This window comes from Mustela nivalis, assembly GCF_964662115.1.
Source record: "Mustela nivalis genome assembly, chromosome: 10".
Taxonomy (NCBI): domain Eukaryota; kingdom Metazoa; phylum Chordata; class Mammalia; order Carnivora; family Mustelidae; genus Mustela; species Mustela nivalis.
Genome location: NC_139029.1, coordinates 103,098,524 through 103,123,931, shown reverse-complemented (window position 1 = coordinate 103,123,931; position 25,408 = coordinate 103,098,524). Strand labels below are relative to the sequence as shown.

General features: G+C 40.0%; 1 protein-coding gene across 3 annotated transcripts in view; it reads left to right on the top strand.

Moving 5' to 3' along the window:
- Positions 1–724: 724 nt before the first annotated feature.
- CTTNBP2NL (CTTNBP2 N-terminal like) overlaps positions 725–25,408 on the top strand; it is a 51,098-nt gene continuing 26,414 nt past the window's right edge. Inside the window, exons 1-3 of one of the 3 annotated variants that reach the window (XM_082685074.1) lie at positions 725–919; positions 13,710–13,833; positions 16,728–16,835. In XM_082685074.1, coding sequence (XP_082541200.1) covers positions 16,737–16,835 — 99 coding nt within the window. In that variant the 5' untranslated portion in view covers positions 725–919; positions 13,710–13,833; positions 16,728–16,736. Of the gene's footprint in view, positions 920–5,452; positions 5,816–13,709; positions 13,834–16,727; positions 16,836–25,408 lie in introns of those variants that run through there. The other 2 variants (XM_082685075.1, XM_082685073.1) reach the window with 2 other exon arrangements.

Below are 25,408 nucleotides of genomic sequence, written 5' to 3'. Positions count from 1 at the left end.
TGTGTTCACAAGAAGGGACAGACATTTCTTGCATCTTCTACATTGCCCTTTGTTCCAGCTTTACTGCAAACGCCGTTGCCCCACAATAGGGCCAAGAACACAAAAAATATCCCCTCATCGGACACGCATATTGACAGACTAATTTGCAATCACTCGACTTTTGCCTGGAAGGCAGGTGGGACTGGGTTTTGCCCTCCCTGGTGCTACCCGGTGTCCCCGCGCCAGGAGCTCCAGTGCTAGTACTTCCCTTCCAAATGTAATGGGAAACGAGAAGGCCGGGGTGGGGCGGGGAGGTGGGGGGGTCTCCGGGTTTATCGTGTTTGCGCTCTTGCTTCTAGCACCACACCCACAAGCTGGTCCAAGAGAAAGACACAGCAGGAAAGACACGTTACCAGGTTTGCGACAACTAATTCTAAAGCAGACGCCAAAGGGCATTTCATTTATTAACATTTTGGATAGAATGAAACGTTAATGTGCCCAATCAACCTGAGCTCCCAAAGCCCGCCATTCCTAAGCCTCCCAGACTAGGAGGATAAAGCAAGAAACACTCGGCACCGTGCTGCCCAGAAACCGCATAAGGTGGAAAGTTGCAGAAGCCGAGCCGGGAGGGGCGCGAGCCCACCCCGGAGCCCCGGCCGGAGGAGCGCGCTTCCTCCAGGAAGTGACGCGAGCTCAATCCCAGCCCGGCTCTCCCCAAACAAAAGGGATCTTGGGGCCCCGGGAGGAGCCTAAATGACTTTGGAGAAGCCCCTCCTCCAGCAGGCGCGGATTGGTGCCGGTGCTGAGGAAGCGAGGTGGCGATTGGCCCTGGTGAATGCCATTGCGACCGTCTGGCGGTTGAGGGGCGGGGCCTCAGGAGGCTTGGATGGGAGCGGGTGGCGGAGGCGGCGGAGAGCAGAGACTGGAGCGCCGGGAAAAGGTAGGAGCCGCCAGGGCTTGGGGCTCGACGGTGGCTGGGGGGCCGGGTTCTCGAGAGAAAAGCAAGGGTAGGACCACCGGTGTCCTCCCACCGCCGTCCCAACTGCCACTTGCGCCCATCCCCTGAGGGGGCGGGGCCGTCTCCTCCGCCTCCCGGTATTCCCCGAGGAGGCGGCTCCTCATCCTCCGAGGGTCCTCGCAACTACTTATTGTCCCCGGTCAATCCCAGCTCCGTATAAGGGGCTTCCCTCTGACACCCCTCGTTTAAGGGTCCCCCTCGCCCGGCGCCTCAACCTTGGGGAGGGCGCGCAGGTTCTCATTCTCTAGGCTGCCGCCCCCCACCCCCATACGGTACCCCCGGGAACCCAGACATCCCTCCCTACACTTGTCCCTGCTCGCCAGAGTGGGACCAGCGCTAGTTTCACCCGTAAGATAAAAATCAGTATTTTCCAAAAAAGATGGGTGAGGCAGAAATCAAGACCCTATTTAGACAGCCAGCTCCACAGAAGAAGCGGCCTTCCCCCACTTCAGTTCTTCCCATCCCCCACGCTCTGATACTCGGGCTTCCTCTTGAAGCCCCTCGGATCCTCTGTTCCCTTGGGCGGGGGAGGGGTAAGGTGGCGCGGGCCCAGAGCTCACCTGCTTCGGGACTATTTTAGACTCTGGAGGAACGAGAAATACTAACTCCCCGCTCCCCCTTCACCCTTTGTGCGGTCCCTCTAATCTCTGCTCCTTGAGGGAGGACCTAACTTCTAAGGCTTTTTCAGGTTTGAGTTGCGTTCATGTTGGCTTTCTACCCTATTTCTGCCTTGGGAACTTGATGAAAAACCATCCTTTTCTGTTTCACAGATAGGTGGGTGTGTTGGTCATCTGCAGAGTTGGCCTTACGTGGGTAGAATGCAGTGTGTATTGTTGGACTGCTAGTGAATAATAGCATGTTTTCAAATAAAACCGTGTAGATAAGTATATAAAGAGCATTAGATTAGGACTGAGTATCTCCCAGTCTAGGGTGGGCTGGTCCGTTGCTCAGGGAGACTGCAGTTAACCTTGAAGGTATAGTTCTGTTGAAACAAAAGGCAGGAAGTGTTTGAAGAAAATTCAGGTTCAACCATCTAGGTTTATCATTAATCCCCTCTGTGGCCTTTGGTTACTGTGTAGCCCCTTTTTTATGGCGGAGGTTTTTCCTTCCAGAGGAAACTGAAACACACATGATGTTATTGACTGGTTTTGTAACAGTGGTATTACCTGCCAAAATTTAAGGGATGAGAGAAGTAAGAGCCAGGCTTAAATCTCAGAGATAAGGACAAATAAAAAGCAGGGTCAGCTCCAGCTATTCATGGACCTGTAGCCACCAAGAAGTGTCTCTATATTGTGCTCATAAAGGCTTTGCCAAGTTGACCTTTATTTCAGCAGGTGCAAAATGCTGATGATTTTGGCCTATTGTTAATGATATTGAATCCCCAGTAATCATCAATAGGTAGCACTTCCATGTATTAAAATTTGCCATACTTTTTAACATCGTTTCTTTTGCTTTCAAGTTTATCTTACTACTATTATCTGTAGCCAGGCTTATGCCGTGAATTGCAAAGAGTTGAAATCATGGTGGGCAGTTGTAATGGCTGTCTCTTACCTTCCTGATTAGACTTTCTGAAGGTAGACTTCCTGAAGTTTATTATTTTTGAATAGTTAGCTTTGAAGTTTTCAGAACCACTCTTAGTGCTCACAGAGCTGTTCAGTGATTGTTTCCAGACCTCCAATAAAAAAGCACAAAGAAAGAACCGTGTGGTAGGTCTCCCCAGCAAACACAAAACTTACTGTGATAGGAGAGGGTAAGACATGGGGCCCCCGGCAAAAGCAGCAGAAAAAAAACTAAAAGCAGAACAGGAAATCCCAAAAAGATATATCTTATTACATGAGCAGAGAACAGAAAATAAACTGAGGTAAGAGACTAAGAACCAAAGCATTGATGATTGCCAGAGCCTTAATGAGCAGAGAGGAAAAAGCAAATAATGCTCTCTGATTATTTGGCACAACAAGCAGGACCTGCCTGATACACGTTTGGGTCTTGGAAATCTTTGGTCTGACTTTTTCAACAACTGTTTGGTCATATTAGATGAGGAAAAGCATTGTAATTGCAGAGGATTTTATGTATGTATCTACTCTATGTGACTTAATTATAAATTCGTTGAGAGCAGGTAGTAGTAATTCTTTTTTTTTAAGATTTTATTTATGTATTTGCCAGAGAGAGTGAGCACAGGCAGAGTGGCAGGCAGAGGCAGAGGGAGAAGCAGACTCCCTGCTGAGCAAGGAGCCCAATGTGGGAATCGATCCCAGGATGCTGGGATCATGACCTGAGCCAAAGGCAGCCGCTTAACCAACTGAGCCACCCAGGCATCCCAGTAGTAATTCTTTTTTAATCATTGTGTGTTTCCCAGTCTCTGGGACAGGTGTATTTGTATGTTGAACTTTGTTTGAAGCTGTCACCTTAGGGTAAACTAGAAAGATAAATTGCTGGTAGGATATGACACAACTTAATATAATCCGTTTCTTTTTGCTGTGATTTAACATTATTTTCCCTACCTGATGTCTTAGGAAACTCCAGTATCTTAAGTGACTCTAAAATACTGAATTTCCTATAAGAAAATATCTGCTGTTTATATATACATAATTTTGCTGTAATGAAATCTGAAACAGACTTACTAATGTAATCACTGCTAGTCATTTTGGAATTTTATTTCTCTGAGGCTCTGACCTGAGTGAGGTGAATTTAGGAGAGCACACTAGGAACTGATTGCTGGTTTTTAAGAATGGTTTCCGAGTGTTTGATTTGGACAAATTACTCATCTACTTTGGGATTTTTTTCAAGTGGATTTTTAGTTGATTTTGTGCTTTTCTGAACTAGCACTAAATACATGAACAGGGACACAAATAGAATTGGGTCTCTGAATGTAATCATGTGGACTGATACAGTGGGCCCAGTGCACTCGGGTCTATAATGGATGTGTCTTGGCAGAATCAGATTTGCAATGCTACCAGTTTATTTGCAGAACAGGATTGGAATTCTTGGCTTTTTTGAATGTAGGAGACCCATGTTTCGAGGGGTTGCCATTGTACTGGCATCTGGTGGCATGATATGAGAAGCAGAGATTTATTTCTAGAGGAAATGTGTCCAGTCTCTGGTGGTTGACCCCAGGAATGACTTGTCAGCCTGTTTCTGAAGGCCCATTTTTTCTTATTTCCTACATGTTTGCTGCTAATAACTAAAAATCACATCTTGTAAGTTGCAGTTCAAAGCATTTCAATGACAAAATGGCTTATTTGTTTTGAAGCTATAGAGTGTGGGAGGTGACAGCAGAAACTCTAAAGGCAAACCTGGGTTCAAATCCCAGCTCTGCTGCTCTTTTACAAAGTGTGCCCCAGGCAAAGGCAGTTTTCTATCTCACCACATCCCATTTTCCTCAGCTATGACATAGAAGTAATTTTTAGAGTTGTTGTTTTTTTTTTTTTTTTTAAGGTTTACATGAACTAATGTATACATAAATCACAGAGCGAGGTCCCTGGCATGTAGGAAGCATACAGTATTGATAGGTATTATTGCTGTCCTTACTAGCACTTTGCATGTGAATTACAGAATTTAGTATTAAATATTCTTTTACTCCTTTGGCATTTTTTTTTTTAAAGATTTTATTTATTTACTTGACAGAGAGAGATCACAAGTAGACAGAGAGGCAGGCAGAGAGAGAGAGAGAGGGAAGCAGGCTCCCCGCTGAGCAGAGAGCCCGACGCGGGCCTTGATCCCAGGACCCCGAGATCACGACCTGAGCCGAAGGCAGCGGCCCAACCCACTGAGCCACCCAGGCGCCCACTCCTTTGGCATTTTAACAAAAGAAAAGAATCGGTATATGACTTTAGTTATCATTTGGTTGCTTTTAAATATTTTAGTATATAGCTAAGATTCCTAAGTTGAGGAAACAAAGCTTCTATACATCATGATCTCAGACATCTGATACAAGGATACAAGGATTTTTAGGGGAGTATGTATGTCCGCCTCATAGAGTGTGTATTTCATAATTTTGTCATGCAAATTATCTTTCTTGAATTTTTCGGCCTGAGATAAAGAAAGGCAAAGGATTCAACCATCTGGTATCTTCTCTAACTTGTCAGTTGCTACACTCCAAACTTTACCATCTTAAGTACCTCCATCCTCAGTGTCCTATAATTGGTTTTATGGACATGGGGATGACAGTACAGGGTTGCACCTTCTGTTAGATTAAAGGATTTTCAGTGGTAATTTTGATCAAAAGTGGTTTCTGCCTTTTGAAGACAGCTCCCCCAACTGCCCCCAAAGTAAGGAGCGATGATGGGAACAGGTGAGAAGAAACCATAGACAGGAATTAAGAGTGGAGGTGAGGGGAGTTGAGGACAGGGGTGTGTGGGTTGAGGAAAACAGGACTACAAGCAGGCATTGAAGTAAAGAATGCAGTAATATGGTTCCTCCCTGCCAAGTAATTCTAAACTCTGTATTTCAGGTCCAAAGCCAGAGTTTCCCATCTAAGTGTATCCTTTGCTGCTAAATGAAGCCTTTCTGACTTGTGGAGCCACAAAGGATGTTATCCTTAATTGTTACTGAGTTCAATAAAAACTAGAAAAGAAAATAGGAGAGCATAGGATGATGGGGTTTACAGACCAAAAAAACTTCTGACCTTGAGCCTTAAGAGCATCTGCTTGGGTCCTTTGTACACAGCTGCTAGCCAGGGCAAGGCTGAAGAGTGCTGTAGGTATGCCATCCTAGACTGGTGAGAGCCAGGGAAGAAGTACGGCAGGGAGAAGCAAGCAGGGAGGAATTGATTTAACAAGAAGTAAGAACTGTAAGTTACAAAAGAGAAAAGAACAATGGGTAAGTGACTGGTAGGTTACAAGAAAAAGAGAGAAGCACTAACTTTGCTTTGGGGAGGTGTGGGGGAAGGGGTGCCCCATCTCTCAGTTTCTGCCGGCCAGACCTTTCTGTTGTAGCAGGTGGTTCAGGAATAAGGACAGAACAAATCTGGTTCTTAAGTGCTTTAATAGTTGAGGATACAAAAATGATCAGGTCTCATCCCATGTATCAGCTCCTTCCTATTGCCTCTTGTTCTTAAATTGAAGGCACAGGAGGAATTTTCTTAAAGGCTCTACCCATGAAGACTTCTCCACTTCGAAACCGTTAGTCTTCCCTACACTAACTGACTCTTAACACATTTCGTTCTTCTTGGGAGTCTGAGGACTTCTCATTCAGCATGTCTCACATCAGTGACCATTTTCCCCTAAAACCAGTTCCTTTTCTAACATCCCCGTTTCTGTTAATGGCGTCATCATTCTAGTCAATCAGTCTAAAAGTTCAGCCGATCTGCGATAATTTTGCTTCCTGTGTCATGGAATGGAACCAGTACCAAGTTACTGTAAATGCCGCACGAAGTCTCCTGCATCCATCATTTCTCCTCCATCCTAACTGCTGCTATCCTACTTCACACATGTCTGCCTCATACCTGCACTGTTGAAGTTTTTTCATTTTTTTTTTATTTTAAAAGATTTTATTTATTTATTTGACAGACAGAGATCACAAGTAGGCAGAGAGGCAGGCAGAGAAAGAGAGAGAGAGGGAAGCAGGCTCCCTGCTGAGCAGAGAGCCCGATGTGGGGCTCGATCCCAGGACCCTGAGATCATGACCTGAGCCAAAGGCAGCGGCTTAACTCACTGAGCCACCCAGGCGCCCCGAAGTTTTCTCTTAACTACTTTTTCTGCTTCCAGTTTTTTAGTCAAATCAGCTCTTTCCCTTCCTAAAAGTATGCTTCTGTTGTGAAGTTTACCTGATGAAAAATGTTTAGTGGCTTATCATTTCCTAGAAGAGCTAAAGCCCAGTCTTGCTGGCTGTAATTCAGGGCTGTACATTTCTTTCCAACCAGCATATTTTAAAAAACCCCTTTGAACCACACTGCTAGGTGCTAAGTTTAATCAACTTGAGTTTGTCAAGGAGAGAGGTCTTAGAAGACAGATATGAAAACAGAAGAACTGATAAAACAGAAGGTCGTAATTGCTCCTGGGTTATAAATATAGATACATATCCACTATGCATTTAACATAATGTAAAAAATAGCCATGTTATTTTTAGAAAATCAATTTCTCAAGCATTAAGTTAAAATTGTGACTCGAAAAAGAAAATTGTGACTTGATTAAAAGCTGTAAAAAATTCTGTGGAAATGAAGTCATGCTTTTCACCTGTGTCCTAAAGTCACAAAAAGCTAGTGTAAGCAGAAGGATGTCCTTTTCTTTTCCCAAGTATGGAGATAACCATTGGCCTGAACAAATGCTGTGCATATTCCTGAGCTGTGACCGTCAACCCACTAAGTCAGAAGGAGTAAACTTGTTTTGATTTCTAGATTAGACACATGAATAATAGAAAATGGCAACTCATAGGAAAAGTAAAACTTCATTATCTTTGCTAATGAAGCCACGTATGTGCTCCAGGGATGAGAACTGACCAGCCACTCATTTTAACTGGTCGATATCCTGTTAAAGTAGTTGGTATTAGCCCATTTTATAAATGAAGAACTGAAAACTCAGAGGTTAAGTGGATAGAGGAATGATGAAGTAGCAGAGCCAATATGCAAACCTAGGTCTGTCCTACTCCAAAGCCCACACAGCTTTTTGCTGCAACATACCACCTCTCAAGAGCATTACTGTCCCTGAGGAACCTTGGAGCAAAAATAATTGCTAGGTCCATCGTCGGTAATTTTCAGCTGGTAGCAAGTTGTTAAACTTTAATTTTTTAAATCCATGATCTGATTTAGAATATAACAATTAAGGGGTGGCTAGGTGGCTTCATCGGTTAAGCTTCCGATTCTTGATTTCAGCTCAGGTCATGATCTCAGGGTCCTGAGATCTAACCTCGAGTTGGGCCCCACATTGATTCTCTCTCTCCCTCTCCCTGCCCCGTCCTGCCTCCCCCTACTTCTGTGTAGTCATGCTCGCTCTCACGCTCTCTCTAAAAAAAAAAAATTCATTTAAAAAGGAAGACAAAATTTAAAAGTTAAAACACACACAGTTATAATATTTATTGTGGAATTTTTTGCAGTTCTAGGAGAGTCCGGTTATGAGCATAGCTACAATACAGATACCTTGACTATTTTATGGCTTGTGTGTATGTTCTGTTTCTTCCCAGTTTGGAATCCTGATGGAGTCAACAACTTCCTTCTACATTGACATTTGAAGGGTTTTTGTATTTCAGGCTGTTCCTAGAATTATGGCCCATGAATCATTTTACTGGAAAGAAAATCAATCTATATGTTATTTTTTTTCTTTGTTGTAGTATTTTACAACTCCTGGTGGCATTATTTCAGATATACAGAAGTTTAGGGGAATGATAGACAGATAGATGATACAGGCAGATGTATATGTCAATGAATCTTGTTGTAATTTCATTTAAGCTAAATAAAGTCAACCGGCATATACTTAATGGTTCATACTTCTGGTATTTTTCTAATGCTAAAAGACATTTTTAATGAAAAATATTAATGTAAAATCTATTATTCATTTTCATTAACACACATTCCAGTAGCTTCACTAATGTAGTTCTTCTGGTTTGGTCTTGTCTCAGATGAGAATACTTGAAAGGGTGTAAACAGATACCCAGGTAGACAGACCTGTTTTTAATAGCGTTGTGCTAAATGTCCTCATTTTGGGGGAGAGATGTTTGAATATTTGTTTATGGGCATGAGGCCACTTCCTTGTTTTCCTCAATACTCCTATAAATCTTATTGGCAACAAATAAGAGAAACAATGAGAGAAACAGACATATACACATACACACATAGAGAGAGAAGGAGATGGATATTCACACACAGAAAGAGATATACCAGAGATGCAGGAGTCTTCAAACAGAGCGAAACAAAACAAAAATCTCATATCCATCATGGTGTCCCAGAAAGTGGATTAGACTGGATCTATAGAAGACATAGGTGTTAGAACTAGTTTACTATTTAACTGTAATCTTCAGGAATTCACTGAACAATCCTGGTCTCAGTTTTCATCTGTAAAATGAAGAGTGCCAAATGAGATTATCGCTGAGGTCCCTTCCAGATTTGTGGATCACGTTTTAGAGAGGTTTTTCTACCGTACAGCTCATAAAACTGGTAAAATGAGAAGATCACATGTGAACGATGGTTACCAAGTCGCAGTGGTTGTTAAGGAAGCCACTGGAATCAAATTACTTAGGCTCAAATCCCATTTCTGCTGCATACTGTATCGGAAACTTCGAGCAAGTTATTTAGCCTCTGTAACTCACTTTTCTAGTCTGTAAGATGGGGATGTGATGGTGGTTGTAGTATCTGTCATCTAAGGTTGTTGTGGGGATTGAATTAATTCTTGGCAGGTACTTGGAACACTGCCTGGAACACATTAATGTTTATCTTTTTTGTTTTGTTTTTATTTAGCTCGATAAATGTCTTTTTTGTTATAACTATTCCTGCTTGAATTCTTCTTGGAAAACTCTGCTATACAACTCTGAGGTGGTGGTGATTAACGTTGATAGGCTCAATTATATCATTATTCATTTCTGCACTAAGCATAAATCCAGAAAATTTGGCATCCTAGAATCTACTGTGAATAGAGTATGTTTGAATAGAGTACTAAAAGTGTTTTAAATGTCGACGTTAATTAGCTTTATTACAGAACTGGTTTCTTGAGGCCTACTTCAAAGTCTGTATTGACTATCGATACACAAGCATCTCGATCCCTTAGCACTGTTGCAATTTCTTTCTAAGTGTATTATTCATACTACATTTCAGGGTCGTGAAATTTATAATTTTCAAAACAGTTTTGAGACCATTTTGTTTTATATAATACTATATATAGTGTGGCTTGAAAAAACAAACTGATAGCAATAAGACAAAGCAAGGCATTCTGAGAAGTGTTACAGCACTCTCCTGGTAATGGGAAGGCTCAGATCTAGTTGCTCTTAAGAGTCTGTAAAGTAGTAAATGGTTAACATGTTGTATTCATTTGCTTAGACTGCCATAACAAGGCAGGCCGGATGGCTTAAACAACAGAAATTTATTTTCTCGAAATCCTGTAGGCTAGAAATTGGAAATGTGTCAGCAAGATTGGTTTCTTCTGAGGCTTCTCTCTTTGACTTCTAGATGACCCTCTTCCCCCTGTGTCTTCACATGGTCTTTCCCTGTCCCTTGTTTGTATCCAGGTTTCCCCTCTTATAAGGCTACCAGCCATAGTAGATTAGGGCCTACCCTAATAACCGCATTTTAACTTAATTCCCTCTTTAAAGACCCTGTCTCCAAATGCATTATATTCTGAGGTGTTGGGGATCAAGACTTGAATATCTGAATGGGGGCAGGCATCCAATTTAGCCCAAACAGGTTTTTTTTGTTGTTGTTTTTGTTGTTTTTTCCTGGGAGAGAGTAAGGAGGGGGTGGGAGCTGAGGGAAAGGGGGAATCTTAAACAGGCTCACCCTCAGCGTGGAGCCCAATGCAGGGCTTGATTCCACAACCTTGAGATCATGAGTTGCACAAAAATCAAGAGTTGGAACTTAACTGACTGAGCCACCCAGACACCCCTAGTCCAAACATTTATTATAACACATAGACACATAAGGATCCAAATAGTCCAGTAATATCTTTTATCTTCAACTGAAAGATTGATTTGTCATCTGTGGTAAAGCTTATATTGCTTAGTATTGTAGAATTCAATAAAATGATATTTGTTTTTATACCTTGGTTTTAGAGCCTTTGTAAATAATAATAGCAAAAACAACTCTCTTTAGTAAACGTACAAAAGATCTGTTTTCTTGGTCAGAAAATTATTTTCTGGTAGTATTTTGACATGTTTGTCTTCCCTAGACTAATCCTAAAATGCCAAAAGTGGAATGAGAAATATAGTTTGGAATGTTGCCACTCTTTTACCCCAAATGCGTAAATAACCCTTCCAAAAAACTAGAAGTGCCAGAGGGTGGGGAAACAAATCTTTTTGAGATAGTCAAGGTAATGTGTCAACACCTTCCACCAGATAGTAGATTGCTTTGGATACATTTTTAAAAATAGCAGTGCATTTTTTTTTTTAAAGATTTTATTTATTTATTTGACAGAGAGAAATCACAAGTAGGCAGAGAGGCAGGCAGAGAGAGAGAGAGAGGAGGAAGCAGGCTCCCTGCCGAGCAGAGAGCCCGATGCGGGACTCGATCCCAGGACCCTGAGATCATGACCTGAGCCGAAGGCAGCGGCTTAACCACTGAGCCACCCAGGCGCCCCTAGCAGTGCATTTTTGTCCATATTTAGATTTAGTATTTATAAATGTGACATGTTTATTTTATTTTTTAAGTTTCATATATTCTGGGTTTTTAAAGAAGTGCATTATCTAGTGGAAAGCTCTCAAAAACACCCATTTTGTATGTCAGTGTTGACTCTGAATTTTAAGAATTAATTGGCCTCCTATATGTTGCCTTAGCTGATATGTATGTGAAAATCCTCACATAGTTGGAACAAATTTGCTTTCTGTCTTACTGCTAATACTAAAAACTTACTAAATGGCCTGAATCCCAGTCAGTTGCAGCCCAAGTATGTTTTTTTAAATCTGATGTCTCAGTATATATTAAAGAAGTGATTTTTATGCAGTTTGCAAGTGTGATTTTCTGGGCAAAACAACTGATTTGTTTTTTATACTAGCCAAGTTGACTTAAAAAAGAAAAAAAGAAAAAAAAAACCTCAGATCTGTGTAGATTTTTTTAAGGTGTTTCTATTTCCAGAAGTACCTAAGACTTACCAAAAATGTGCTTTCCCCCTTTCATGCCCCATACTACCCACTATTTAGAAATCAAGCCTACTGTTCCACATAAAGACATACACACACCCAGATACTTGATATACAAACACATTTGTACTCCACCCTGCCCTGCCCTCCTGCTTACATAGCTATAGAAACCTAGGGTGTTTCTTTTTCTGCCAACCAGTGTCCCTGTGGTTAAAAAAGGCAGCAACTCCTGCTCTCCTGTGGAATTCAGATTTCTAGAGCAAAACCTGGGGCTTCGTCAAGAATGAAAAGGAGCAACCAGAACCAGAACGAATGGAGCTTGGGTATTATCCAGAGAAGGGAAAATGAACAGAACCCGAGCCACAGCAACATCCCTCCATGGCAAAATCAGCACTGCCACTGAGGAGGGTCAAGGAGGGGTGAGGGCACCCTTCTTGGTAGCCTCCACTCTTGCGACTGTTGGCACATAAAAGCTTGTGTGGAAGACTCACACACTCCTGACTGTTGGTCCTGGCTTCATGGAAAGTAGCCTGTGAATAGACCAAATGGTGTGCTGGGCAAACTGATGTTTAAAATTTTTTATTGATAACCTAAAAATAAGTTTCATACCTATCCCATAAATAGGTTTATTTTTCCCCAGGTAGCAAAATATGTATAATTTGTATATATTTTTTAAGATTTTATTTATTTGACACAAAGAAAGAGAGATCACAATTAGGCAGAGAGGCAGGCAGAGAGGAAGGGAAGCAGGCTCCTTCCCTGCTAAGCAGAGAGCCCAATGCGGGGCTCAATCCCAGGACCCTGAGATCATAACCTGAGCTGAAGGCAGAGGCTTAACCCACTGAGCCACCCAGGCGCCCTGTCTCTTTTCTTATATACATTTATTTTTTAATTGAGAAAGCTATATAGCTTACTATAGCTACAGTTAGCTGTGCCGCAGTGTATGATAATGTATTCAGACAACTTGTCTACGAGTGGTTTTTATTTCAGATTTATAGACTGAGGCATGCCTTGTACAGGCATGCCTCTAAACTCTAAGGAAAGTTGTGTCTTGGAGACTTTCAAATGGAAGGAATGAACTGAGCATCTGGTTGAAATGATCTTGTCTTTCAGAGTTACTTAATGGATCATGACAGTGACAAGTAACAGCTCATTCAGAAAGCAAGTAGAGAATGAGTCTGTAGACTATGACACGCCAAAAATCTGGCACTCTTATTTCTGACAATTAATATGGAATTAGCAACAGCCTTTTTCCAAATATCTCGGGCCACATCATTTATATATTAGACAAGAACGGGAGTCAAGTTTAAGAGTTGGTGCCTTAAAGTACAGGACAAAAGTTGTGTTTCCTCATAAAATTTAAAGTCAGTCATTTTTTTAAAAGTTTGCAGGGTCTGATATACTGTTAGGAAAATATAAACGCAGAATTTGCATGTAATTCAACACTTAGTATTTGGGAAAAAATGGGGAAAAGTAGGAGTTAGGATGAGGAATTAGCCTTACAGACAAAGTCCAGATGGTGACAGGTTGATTTGTCTGTGCATTGCCTGGCAGAAGGTGAGGGTATAAAAGGTGTACCTTACAAAATTTAGCAGTTCAAAAAGTTCGGTTTTAATTATGTAATTTTTCCATCCAAGTGTATTGTGCATCAGTCATGGTGATTTAAGCAAATAGGCTTTTGTCAATTCAGGGAGACAAAGTCATTTCTCTTCTAGGACATTCCTAAGTTAGTCCTTGAAATGGCAGTGCACATCTTAAAGTAAAAAAGGTTTTGAAAGCCCTCACCTTCCCTAACTATAATTGCAAAAAGGAAGTCAGGTGCATGGTATTTTTATTTTATTACTCAGCTTCTACTTGAAAAAGTGGCTGTTTTCTTTCTTGTCTGTATCAACCCACACCTGTCAGGCCTTATCAGTTGTAATCATAGCTGACATTCATAGGGTTTATCCAATCATTTATGGTATAGTAACATAGAAATAAATTTCTTATTATTTTGTAGCATCGGACACTCTTCCACCATGCTGATGGCATTTTAAATATATTTGCCAATTTTCCCAAAGTTTAACTGAAGAAGACCTTAAGAATTTATCCTGGAGGCAGAAAGTGTGACTGCCACTTATCAGGTCAGTATCATCCCCACCCCCCACCTTTACCCCCACTCCCAGAAATATCACTATTTTCCTAAAACATGATGTGGTTTTATGGTCTTTCATTTATATTAAATTTATTGCAAATTTAAGATTGGATTCAAATATAAAGAACAGCAAAGAACTGCTGAATTTTAGTATTTCCAAAGAAAGGTTATAAGAGTATGTGAAAACAGACCTATTGGTTTTTCAGTTACGAGCTGTGACCCTTTTTTTCCTCCTATGTCATATTTGTATTGTATTTACCTTATGTAGACACTCAGCTGGACGAGTGGGTACATATTAGCAGATTGTTCCAGATACTAAGATTTGTATGGTGAAGCGATTTACAAATGCAGATAACAAGATTATAGTGCTTTATGCCATTGACAAAGATTGGAATTTTTTCTTGCCTAGGCTGAATAGTTAAGTGACTCTGAAGATTGTTTCAATTTTCCTCTTTTATGAGGACGTATATTTATCACAACAGATCCAAGACTTTGATTTAGGTACTGTCTGTTTTAGTTTAGTATATTCACTTTATTTTTATTTCATTGGATTTTCTAACAATTAGTTCTGGATTTTTACCCATGAAAGTTTGGAATGGAAACCAGAAGGACTTTAGAGATGATCTAGTCTTTCTGATTTTACCTGTGAGGAAACTCCGAGCCAGAGCAACTGGGTAACTTTTGTCCCCGCGCCCATAGAGCTACTCAGTGGCAGAGCCAGACTGAAATTCTGCACACCTCACTCCCGGTCTGTTAAGCTTTCCTCACCGGGCACTGCTTCCTTCAGCCCCAGTTTTAGATCTCTAAATAAGAGTTTTGAAGGACTACAAAGATACTGAAGGAAAAAAAGGAGAATATGTGTGAACAGTGCCATTATTATTTTGGTGTTTCTGCATCCTGTTCATTTCCTCAGGGTAGCTGGTGTTTACAGAGTACTTTTCCAAGTGCCTATTATTCTGCTTAATATCTTGGGAGGGAAGGGCATGGGCATAAAATGACAGGATTTTTCCTGTGCTTTTTAATCTCTGCGAGATTGAACCATGAAACCATCAGGAAGAGGGGGAAGGGTTTCATCCACGAAACCAGTGTGACTCAACTGGTGGCTTAAATTCCTCACTGTTCTTCACTCCAGGATGCTATCACCCCTCTCCACTTGTGTTTCCAAACCACAAAAGGGCAGCTTGAAGGTATTTCTGAGGTCACTGATCTTGGCTGCCCCCAATTTTGATAATGCCTTTCTTAGAATTCTTGTGGAAAATGAGAGAGGATACTAGTTATTAATAATTAGACCATTGTTCAGCTTGTATCGGGAATTTGGCGAGATGTTTTACATTTATTAACCCAGTCTTCACAGCAACCCTATGAGTTTGATATCATCATCCCCCTTTCACAGATAAGAAAACCGAGAATCAGAAAACTTGCCCCAAATCACACAGCTAAGGTTATACAGACCTGGCATCTATCTGACTGCAAAGCCAGACACTCTTTCCAGCATCCTATCTTAAATTAAGTGTGTGGCATTATTAGGTTTATGTGCTTTATTAGGTTTTTTTAGTTATTTTTAAAATACCTGATGTGAGAGGTCTTCTCTAATCTCAAAGTGAGGACCACTTAACCAGCTGCTAAAACTCAGTAGTTAGAAAGTTAGCAGTTAAAACTGAAGTTAGATGGGACATATTTTGCCACGTGGCAAAAGATTCGTACGGCATGTCTTGGAACACAATCTAACAACAGTGAAATAGGCCTTCCCTACATGCTCTCCCTCACTGAGAGGCGGTAGCTCTGGAAGGAATCAATGACTCTTTTGTCTGCCTCCTAAAATTTCATGTGCTCATAAGAGTTGGGAATTACTGGAGGATGTGTGAACTAGTCATGCTGTAATTCACTTTAAAGGAAACTATATGAGAGTGACAATTTGGAAGTAAAAAGAGGGAAAAGGAAAGTAGTATTTGCTCAGCCTCGGAAGTTACAAAATGTATCTCACCATACCCAGTGGTCAGAAGACCCTTGGAAAATTGTGTAGCAGTCTAACTTCTGTCTCTTTGTGATTTTTGAGAAATTAATCTTGTAGGAAGGATTGAATCTGTGCTATGCAGTTTGCCATTTAACATATTTCAGAAGATATAAGACTTCTTGGAAACGCGAACTTGCTGAGTCAGATAAATTCAGTTTGTAGTAATCTGTCCAGTTAAGATGTTTATTAATAAGGAGAATATATTTTAAGAAATTATTTGTAAGTATATTTGTATCATGGCTACATTGAAGTCTTATTTTACTATATGAAATATAGTAAATACCATGGTAGGTGTTTTTCCTTTTAGACTCTATTTCAGAGAGAACACCTATCACGTGAAAGCAGATGGTTTGAAAAGAATTGTCTCCCATACTGCCACCAGCCATTGTCTTTGCCCAAGTTTTGTTTCATCCAACTTCAGAGAGATGCCAGAATGTTTTATAAAGAGTTTAGGAATTTGGTTCTCTAAAACTGGGAAGTCTTTCATGATCTCATGATTTTCTGGTGAAATAGTGTTCATGGTAACAGAATTTTACCTGTGCTTCTAGTAACAAAACTCATGACTAATTCTTTCTGAGACCTCCCAGGATGTTCATAAATATGCCTGGAGGAAAAATGATGAAAAATTGATCTTTCTGAATAGTGATGAAATCCGTAATTAAGGTGAATTTTATTTTCCCTTACTGCTCAGTTTATTATTAATATCAGAGGCTCTTATTTTTTCTACTTAATTGTACTGTTTGCCATCTTAAACCATTTTTTACTGTAATTGTTGTTCTTTTCTTGTCTGGCTCACTTTATTTTTTTCTTTAGTAATATCAAACCCACTCTGTCTTCTGGAGATTGTCTGATCATTGTCTTTGTTTTAGGCTTTCAGGATGAATCTGGAAAAACTCAGCAAGCCTGAACTCCTAACACTATTCAGTATTCTTGAAGGAGAGCTTGAAGCAAGGGACCTCGTCATAGAGGCTTTAAAGGTGTGTTAAACCAAAAAAAAAAGAAGTCCTTGTATGTTTTGAAAGTCATTTCATGGGTTGAAATTTCTTTAACCTGTTTTAACCTATTTCTATAGCCCCTGTTGAAGTTCAAGGTCTGGGTGTACATATTGATACTTGCTCTGGCAGCTACCTGTGTGGTGTGCTTTTAAGGATGCTGGTAAAGCCTTTCTGACCCCAAAATAGTTCTTTAGTCTCTCTACCTCATGTCTGGACATTGAACTTCATTCTTTGGCTTAGAGGCCTTAACCATTTTTGAATGCCAGCTGCTTCAGAATGCAATGAGACTTGCTTCCTAAAAAATGTATATATGTCCATATACCAAAATTCAGGTTATAATATCTGGGTGATCAAGGACTCCATGAAGACCATCTCTGGATTCCCTAGACCCCAGATAAAGAATTCTTACTGTTGTTTTAGTATTTGATATCTGTTAAGACATAAGGGGGAGGGGAGAGGCAGGTATGACATAAGGGGAAACTCTGCTTTCCACTCAGTTTTTCTGTGAGCCTAAAACTGCTCTAATAGGGGTGCCTGGGTGGTTCAGTCAGTCAAGTGTCTGACTCTGGATCTCAGCTCAGATCTTGATCTCAGGGTCATGAGTTCAAGCCCCGCATTGGGCTCCATACTGGGCTTGGAACCTACTTAAAAATAATAAGTAAGGGGCACTTGGGTGGCTCATTGGGTTGAGCCTCTGCCTTCGGCTCAGGTCATGATCTCAGCGTCCTGGGATCAAGCCCCTCATCAGGCTCTCTGCTCAGTGGGGAGCCTGCTTCCCTCTCTCTCTTTCTGCCTGCCTCTCTGCCTAGTTGTGATCTCTGTCAAATAAATAAACAAAATCGTTAAAAAAAATAAATAATAAGTAAAAATAAGAAAAATAAAACTGCTCTAAAAAAATAATGTCTAATTTAAAAAATATAAGGGGGGATACCTCCTTTCAAGTTTCATGAACCCTTTACACCATTGTGAGGATGTTTCCCAATCTGTCCTGAGATCAGATTTGCAGATCCAAAGAAAAGACAGTAAGGGTATCTGTGTAAGCAGCAGGAGGAAGAGAGGGAGGAGAAATGGTCAAAGAAGAGAGACTTGAGCATGCTGGAGAGAGTAGCCCCTGCAGAGCGCTCACCTAAGACTAAGGATCTAAGAAGAGCTTTATAGTCTCAAATTTTAATTAGAGGTTATATCCGTATACATCTTAAAACTCACTGGTAAAAAGTTTATGAAGTGTTTTGGGGTTTTTTGTTTTGTTTTCAAAATTATCTGCTTTTTAAATTATTGCATTAATATTAATATTTATTTCATGTGTGTTCATATGAAGCTCCATTGTTGAAGGTTTTTTTTAAAGATTTTGTTTATTTATTTTATTTATTATCACAAGTAGGCAGAAAGGCAGGCAGGGTGATGGGCAGGCTCCCCAGTGAGCAGAGAGCCCGATGCATCCCAGGACCCTGAGACCCAAGACCTGAGCAGAGGCTTAACCCACTGAGCTCCCCAGGGACCCCATGAATATTTTTTTTTGCAGCAACAAAGATAATTTTCTAGATAATTTCAAGGAGGCTTAGAGAATCAGTGATTTCCTAAGTAGCAACAATAACCACTTAAAAGAGTTCATACAAAAAGCCTTTTTCCCTTCCTGCACTGATACAGAGTAAATGTGTTCGTTTGGTCATATCTGGGTAGTCTTTTCTTGGATTACTCTAAAATTATAATTGTGATAAAATTAAATCTAAACCTGTTATTTCTATGTGCTCTTAAAGTGATATGCTAATGCGTTTTTCAAGAATGACTGAAAAAGACTCACATTTCTGTTTAATGAGTATGCCTCAGGGTAGTTTATCACTGAAAACTATTGGGTTTTTTGTTTTGTTTTGTTTTGTTTTGTTTTCCCTGGTTGCTTTGTGATATGTGATAAGTAATTTCCAGTGGTTTCATTCTCCAGAGTGCATGAGACAGTTCCCTTCTGATATGTGGGGGGTGGAGGTGAGGATGGAGTCTGTTTTCTGTTCTTCCTTTCCCTGCTTGTTTCAGTATTGGGTTTGCGTGGCTCCCTGGGGATCACATGTTTATGGCTTTGACACATGCCTAGTCACATATGTTAAAGTTCATTGCCTGCGTCTTTGCCTTCCATACTGCTAATTAGAACTGTATGACTTTGGTCACATCATTCAATCTGTCTGGAGCACAGCTTCCTTCTCTGTAATAAGAATAAATGATTAATAACTAGTATTTGTGTAATATTGCAATTTTCCAGGCATTGCAGATCCTGCAACAGCTTGGGAGCCATTTTTTACCCTTTATGTAGATTCTTTCAGCGCATACCATGTTCCCCATATCCAAGGAACAGTCAGTGGTCGCTAATATTATGAATGGATGACTATAGTGTGCCCTCAGCAGTGCCTGGTTTTTCTAATGACTCCCCTGCCAATGTACATTGCATATAAATGTTCATTCTGGCTGGTGACTCATTTCTGCCACTTCCACAGGCCTCCCCCTTTTGTCACTATTAGTGAATTTTCTTCCTTTCCCTGTATATCCCTGGAAACTATTCTGTTTCTCATAACCCCATCCCATTGTTACCAGTAGTTGTAAACTGATTAAACCCAGGACACCCTCCCATTTCGTATTTTTTTGCTCAATGAAGAGAAGAGAGAAAAGGATTGGGGGAAGTGTGAGCTCATTCCTAATTCTCACTCGTGTTGCCAGTTGTTTTCTCATTTCTTCTCTTGGTTCTCATCTGAGAACCTGGCTCTCCTGCCCGTAGGTGTTACCAGCTTAGAACCCGAAGAGTTCTCTGCCTAAGCTGCACTGGGAAGTGATTGGCTCATACCAGTGACTCCCTGTAAAACCCAGAAAGCATTTTCTAGGAGCAATATTATTATAAATAGCAATCAGATTTTAGAAAACTCCAGTAGTTTGGCAACATGTGTTATAGACACTCAGCTGAAGATCTACCCCTGTTGGCACTGGGGCTTCGGGAGGCGGTTCCCCATATAAATATTACAGTTGACTTTTACAAAAACTTGTGGGCCTCAACCCCTTCACAATTGTGGTGGGATGGTGGGGGGATGGCTGCCTCGAATAGAAAAACCCAGGCCAACCTTATTTTCTCTTTGCTTTTCAGCCTTAGAAACCAAAAGTGTCTATTTTGCTAATCACTGTATCCTCTGCACCCAGCGTAGGGCTTACAGACAGACAGTAAAGACTTGTCAAACAGATGAAATGATCGTGCCATTGTGATGCGTTGCTTTAAAAGACTGCAAGAGGGGCCCTGGGTGGCTCAGTGGCTTCAGCCTCTACCCTTGGCTCAGGTTATGATCTCAGGGTCCTGGGATCGAGCCCTGAATCAGGCTCTCTGCTCAGCAGGGAGCCTGCTTCCCCCTCCCTCTCTGTCTGTCTCTCTGCCTACTTGTGATCTCTCTCTATCTCTCTCTTTCTGTCAAATAAATAAAATATTCAAAAATAAATAAATAAATAAATAAAAGACTGCCATAAGATTTCAGAGTGGATGTTGTGAATTATTAAATTTTACAGCTTGTTCTTATGTGGCTGAACATACTGCCTTCTGGTTTTAATGTTAACAGATGCGTAGGTGCTTGTTGCACATGTTTTCCTAAAATACATTTTTTCTGCACGAATCCAATTTTAGTTACTTTAGGCAGCTTCTGACAAGTTGAAAGAGCAGCTTGAGAAGCAGGAGCTATAATTAAGGGAACATTTGGATATAAGATACCATTCAGAATGGGGCACAAGTGTTGTGTTTAGTCTGCATAGGGCTTGGAGGTGATAAAGTTATCTTCTGAAGCTTAAGCTAGATGCAGTCTAGGTTGAAATGAATAGCTTCACCAGAAGTGAGACGTCTTTAAACAGTCTATTGTTAGATAAAATCAGTAGCAGCTGGGGTCAAAACTGTTTCAATCCTTTTGAGAAAAGCAACTGCCATACCAGATTGTTAAATTTAAAATGAAATCTGTTTGTAGTTGTTTGTTTGTTTGTTTGTTTGGGCTTCTATAATATATAAAGATTTTACTGTTACTATTTCTATAATTCTTGCTTAGCAACAAGCACCTGTTGGGCTTCTCAGACTAATATGGCAGCTTACTAATTTTCTTACATTTAGTATTCTTTCTTAATTCATGTTTCGTGGGTTGAAAAGGTTTTGAAATAGATTGGTTTTTTTCTTTCTGTTTAAGTAAAAAAGCTTATCTTTTTTTTCTCTTTACCTTCAGAATAGATTTTTTTCCTGGGCATAAAATCTATTCTTCAACCTTGCAACTTTGAACAAAACCATATGGTTCACAGTTGCAGCTAAATAAATAGTAGGTCACATTGGCAGGGCTTGGGTTTTTATAGGAATATATTTATTATAAAGGTCCCAGATCCTACATATAGAGCTAAATTTATAAAAGAACTTCATTCATTTTCCAGAATTTCTGCAAAGTGCCAGATTGCAACTACACCCTTCTAGAAAAGCCCCGCCATAGTTACTTTTCTCCCCAAAATATAAAAGCCTCCTCGTTCTTCTGTTGCAGCCAAGGCGTGTTTGGCATGGAACCAGGAAAGTCGGTAGAAAATAGAGTAATATTCAGCTTCTCTGTATTTAAAAATCTAGTTGCTACAGAGGCCATTTATACTGTATTTGGTCCTAATTGAACTTTTATATAAAGTGATTTTCTGTTTTACAAGAGATTATGTCAGAGTGAAACATTCTTGGTGAAAGTCTTTCTCTTTGACCAGTTTATTTTCATGAATGAGTACACTATAGGAATCCCTTCCACAGTGAAAGCAAATTACATTGCTCATGAACTAACTGTCCCGGGTTGCCTGGGCTGGCATCCCACAGTTCAGTAAGAGAGCTCATTAATTCTAAGCAGATCTAGGAGATGGCTTCCCAGTGAGGTTTGACTACTCCAGAGGAAGATGGAGGACCCTTAATGGCCATTTAAAACATTTGGAAAAATAGATTTGATTGCTAATAAAAGTTAGATTAAATCATTTATTTTTGAGTCCTCCACATTGGGTGTACTATATCTGCATGCCTTAGATCTCATGCGGTGTCGGGTTTTATTAAGGTTTTTAGATTTACGTTCATAACCTTTACTGTAAAACATGTTTTAGAAGGGATTTAATCAGTGGGTGTTTGGGGCCATATTTTAATTTTTTTATAGTTGGAATGGCTGATATTTTTTATTCCTACTTTCTCTGAGTGAAGTCCAGATGTGAAGTCCTAGCTTATCAAACAAGAGAGACATAAAGATAATTACTAGGCAGTCTACAAAGCCATTGATTAGAATATTCAAATTATGAGTATGAGTATGGAGCTTTCAAATCAAAAAAGTTCAGAGTACTGCCATTTAATTGTGTGATTTTTGGCCAGTTATTTACACTATAAGCTTTATCAGCAGAATGATATATTGTGAGGATTAAATGAGATAGCAAGTGCTATTTAAGGTACTCAGTAGTCATTTACTCTTAGTTATGTTTATTAGAACAAAAGTTTTACAGTCCATCCATTTCAAACAGCGTATTCAGTAATATGCTGTTCTTCACACAAAAGATGAATCTTTAGATTAAATATTTGTTGTCAATAGGGCTTACACTTTAGCTTGTTTTTCTTATGGGAATTGATGGTTGTGAGTGAATCCATCCCCACCCCCACCACCAAAAGCATGTACTTTGAGACAGCTGGCAAGGGTTAAGGGTGTGCTCTGGGGCATGAAACAGATGTTATGTTATATCCCCCTTCCACCCATAATGAAAACAGGAAATACAGGGACATCGTGGAAGCCTTTTTACAAGTAATTTTTTTCCCCATTGATTTCCTTGTGTATTTCTCTATTGTTTGATTTGGCATGCTGTTACATTTTGTTTTTCTAAACAGCTTTATTGAGGTATAACTGACATACTCTAGCTGCACTATGTATATTTAATGTGTATAAATTGATGTTTTGTTACATGTATACATACTGTCATGAAACCATTACTACAACCAAGATAATGAACATATCTATCCCCTCCCACAAATTTTTCTCATGCCTCTCTGTGACCCTTTTACCTAACCTTCCCCACTTCTCCCTCTACTGGCACCCACCCCACTAATCCACTAGAGATCAGTTTACATTTTCTAGAATTTTACGTAAGTGGAATCATACAGAATGCACATTTTTTTTCTTGGCCGAGTATTTCACTCAGTGTGATTATCTTGAGATTTATCCATGTTGTTACTATATTGATAGTCCATTCCTTTTATTCCTGAGTAGTGTTCCACTATATGTCTCCTCCATATCTGTTGGTGAACATTTTCATTGTTTCCAGTTCTGAACTGCTGCAAATAAAACTGCATATGCAAGGCTTTACATAGACATATGCTTGCTTTCTTTCTTTCTTTCTTTCTTTCTTCTTTTTTGGGGGGATGAATACCTAGGAATGAAATGGCTCTGTTACCTGGTGGGTGTATGTTTGTTTTTGTTGTTGTTAAGAAACTGCCAGACTTTTCCAAAGTGTACTTTACATTCCCACCAGCCATGTGTAAGTGTTCAAGTTGCTCCACATCTTCACCAATACTTGGTATGGCCAGTCTTTTTAATCTTAGCCTTTCTAATAGGTGTGTACTATCTCACTGCAGTTTTAATTTGCATTTCCTTGTTGATTTAATGTTTTGTTCCATTAATCTGTCTTGATGCCAGTACTACGTTTTCTTGATTACTGTGGCCTTATAATAAGTCTTAAAATCAGGTGGTGTTAATCTTTCAATTGTGGGTTGGTTTTGTTTGGTTTGGTTTTTTTTTTGTTTTTTTCGGTTGTTTTGGTGATTCATGCTTCTTGGCATTGCCATATGAATCTTAAAATCAGCTCATCCGTTTCTCCAGAAATGCTATTAGGATTTTGATTGGGATTCCATTGAATCTATAGATCAATATGGGGAGAATTGACATCTAAAAATTGTCTTTTCTTTTCTTTTTTTTTTTTTTTTAAAGATTTTATTTGTTTATTTGACAGAGAGAGACAGAGAGGTCACAAGTAGGCAGAGAGGCAGGCAGAGAGAGAGGGAGAAGCAGGCTCCCCGCCAAGGAGAGAGCCCAATGTGGGGCTCGATCCCAGGACCCTGGGATCATGACCTGGGCCGAAGGCAGAGGCTTAACCCACTGAGCCACCCAGGCGCCCCTAAAAATTGTCTTTTCTAATCCATGAACATGGTATTTGTCTCCATTGATTTAGGTCTCTTAGCAGTGCTTTGTAGTTTTCAATGTATAGGTCTTTCCCATCTTTTGTCATATGTATCACTAATAGGATAGCTCTTTTTTCAATTTCTCGAGGAACCTCTATACTGTTTTCCAGAGTGGCTGCATGGCTGCACCAGTTTGCATTCCCACCAGCTTGTAAGAGGGTTTGCCTTTCTTTGCATCCTCGCCAAAATCTATTTCCCGAGTTGTTAATTTTAGCCATTCTGACCAATGTGAGGTGATACCTCATTGTGGTTTTGATTTGTATTTCCTTGATGCTGAGTGATGTTGAGCATCTTCTTGTGTGTCTGTTAGCCATCTGGATGTCTTCTTTGAAAAAATGTCTGTTCTTGTCTTCTACCCATTTCTTAACTGGATTATTTGTTTTATGTGTGTTGAGTTTAATAAATTTTTTATAGATTTTTGGATACTAACCCTTTATCACATACATCATTTGCAAATATCTTTTCCCATTCTATAGGTTGCCTTTTAGTTTTGTTGATTGTTTCCTTCACTGTGTAGAAGCTTTTATCTTCATGAAGTCCCAGTAGTTCATATTTGCTTTTGTTGCCCTTGCCTCTGGCAATGCTTATTAACCTTCTCTTAGATCAAGTAAAGTGATGTAGAGTAGCTTTTTAAGCTTTGTTCTACCACTTTTTAGAAATTAAAATTCTTTGGGGCACCTAGGCGGCTCAGTGGGTGAAGCCTCGACCTTCAACTCAGGTCATGATCCTAGGGTCCTGGGATCCAGCCCTGCATCAGGCTCTCTGCTTAGGAGCCTGCTTCCTCCTCTCTCTCTCTGCCTGCTTCTCCGCCTACTTGTGATCTCTCTCTGTCAAATAAATAAATAAAATCTTTTTTTAAAAAATTCTTTTTAAAGAAATTAAAATTCTGTAATTTGGTTTTTAAAATTTTGCTGAAGAGAGTTCAGTAATTATTTTTCCAATGGCAAAACTTAATAGTGATTTAAAAATCATAGCCATCTCAAAAAAAGAAACAGAACTACTCCCTTCAAAGCAGCTTTTTATCCCTTGTCTTTGTTAGTTTTAATAGTTTACTATCTTCTTTTTTTGTTAAGATTTTATTTATTTGAGAGAGCGAGAGCAATACCGAAGGAGAGAACACGAGTGGGGGGCAGAGGAAGAAGGAGAAACAGACTCACTGTTGAGCAGGGAGCCAGAGGCAGGGCTTGATCCAAGGACCTGAGTCGAAGGAAGGCAGATGCTTACCTGACTAGCCACCCAGGCGCCCCTGTATCTTATTTTTTGATAAATAATTTTATTTATTATTTTGAGTAATTTTTCTAAAGAGGAAAAAACAGTATGTACATTTTTT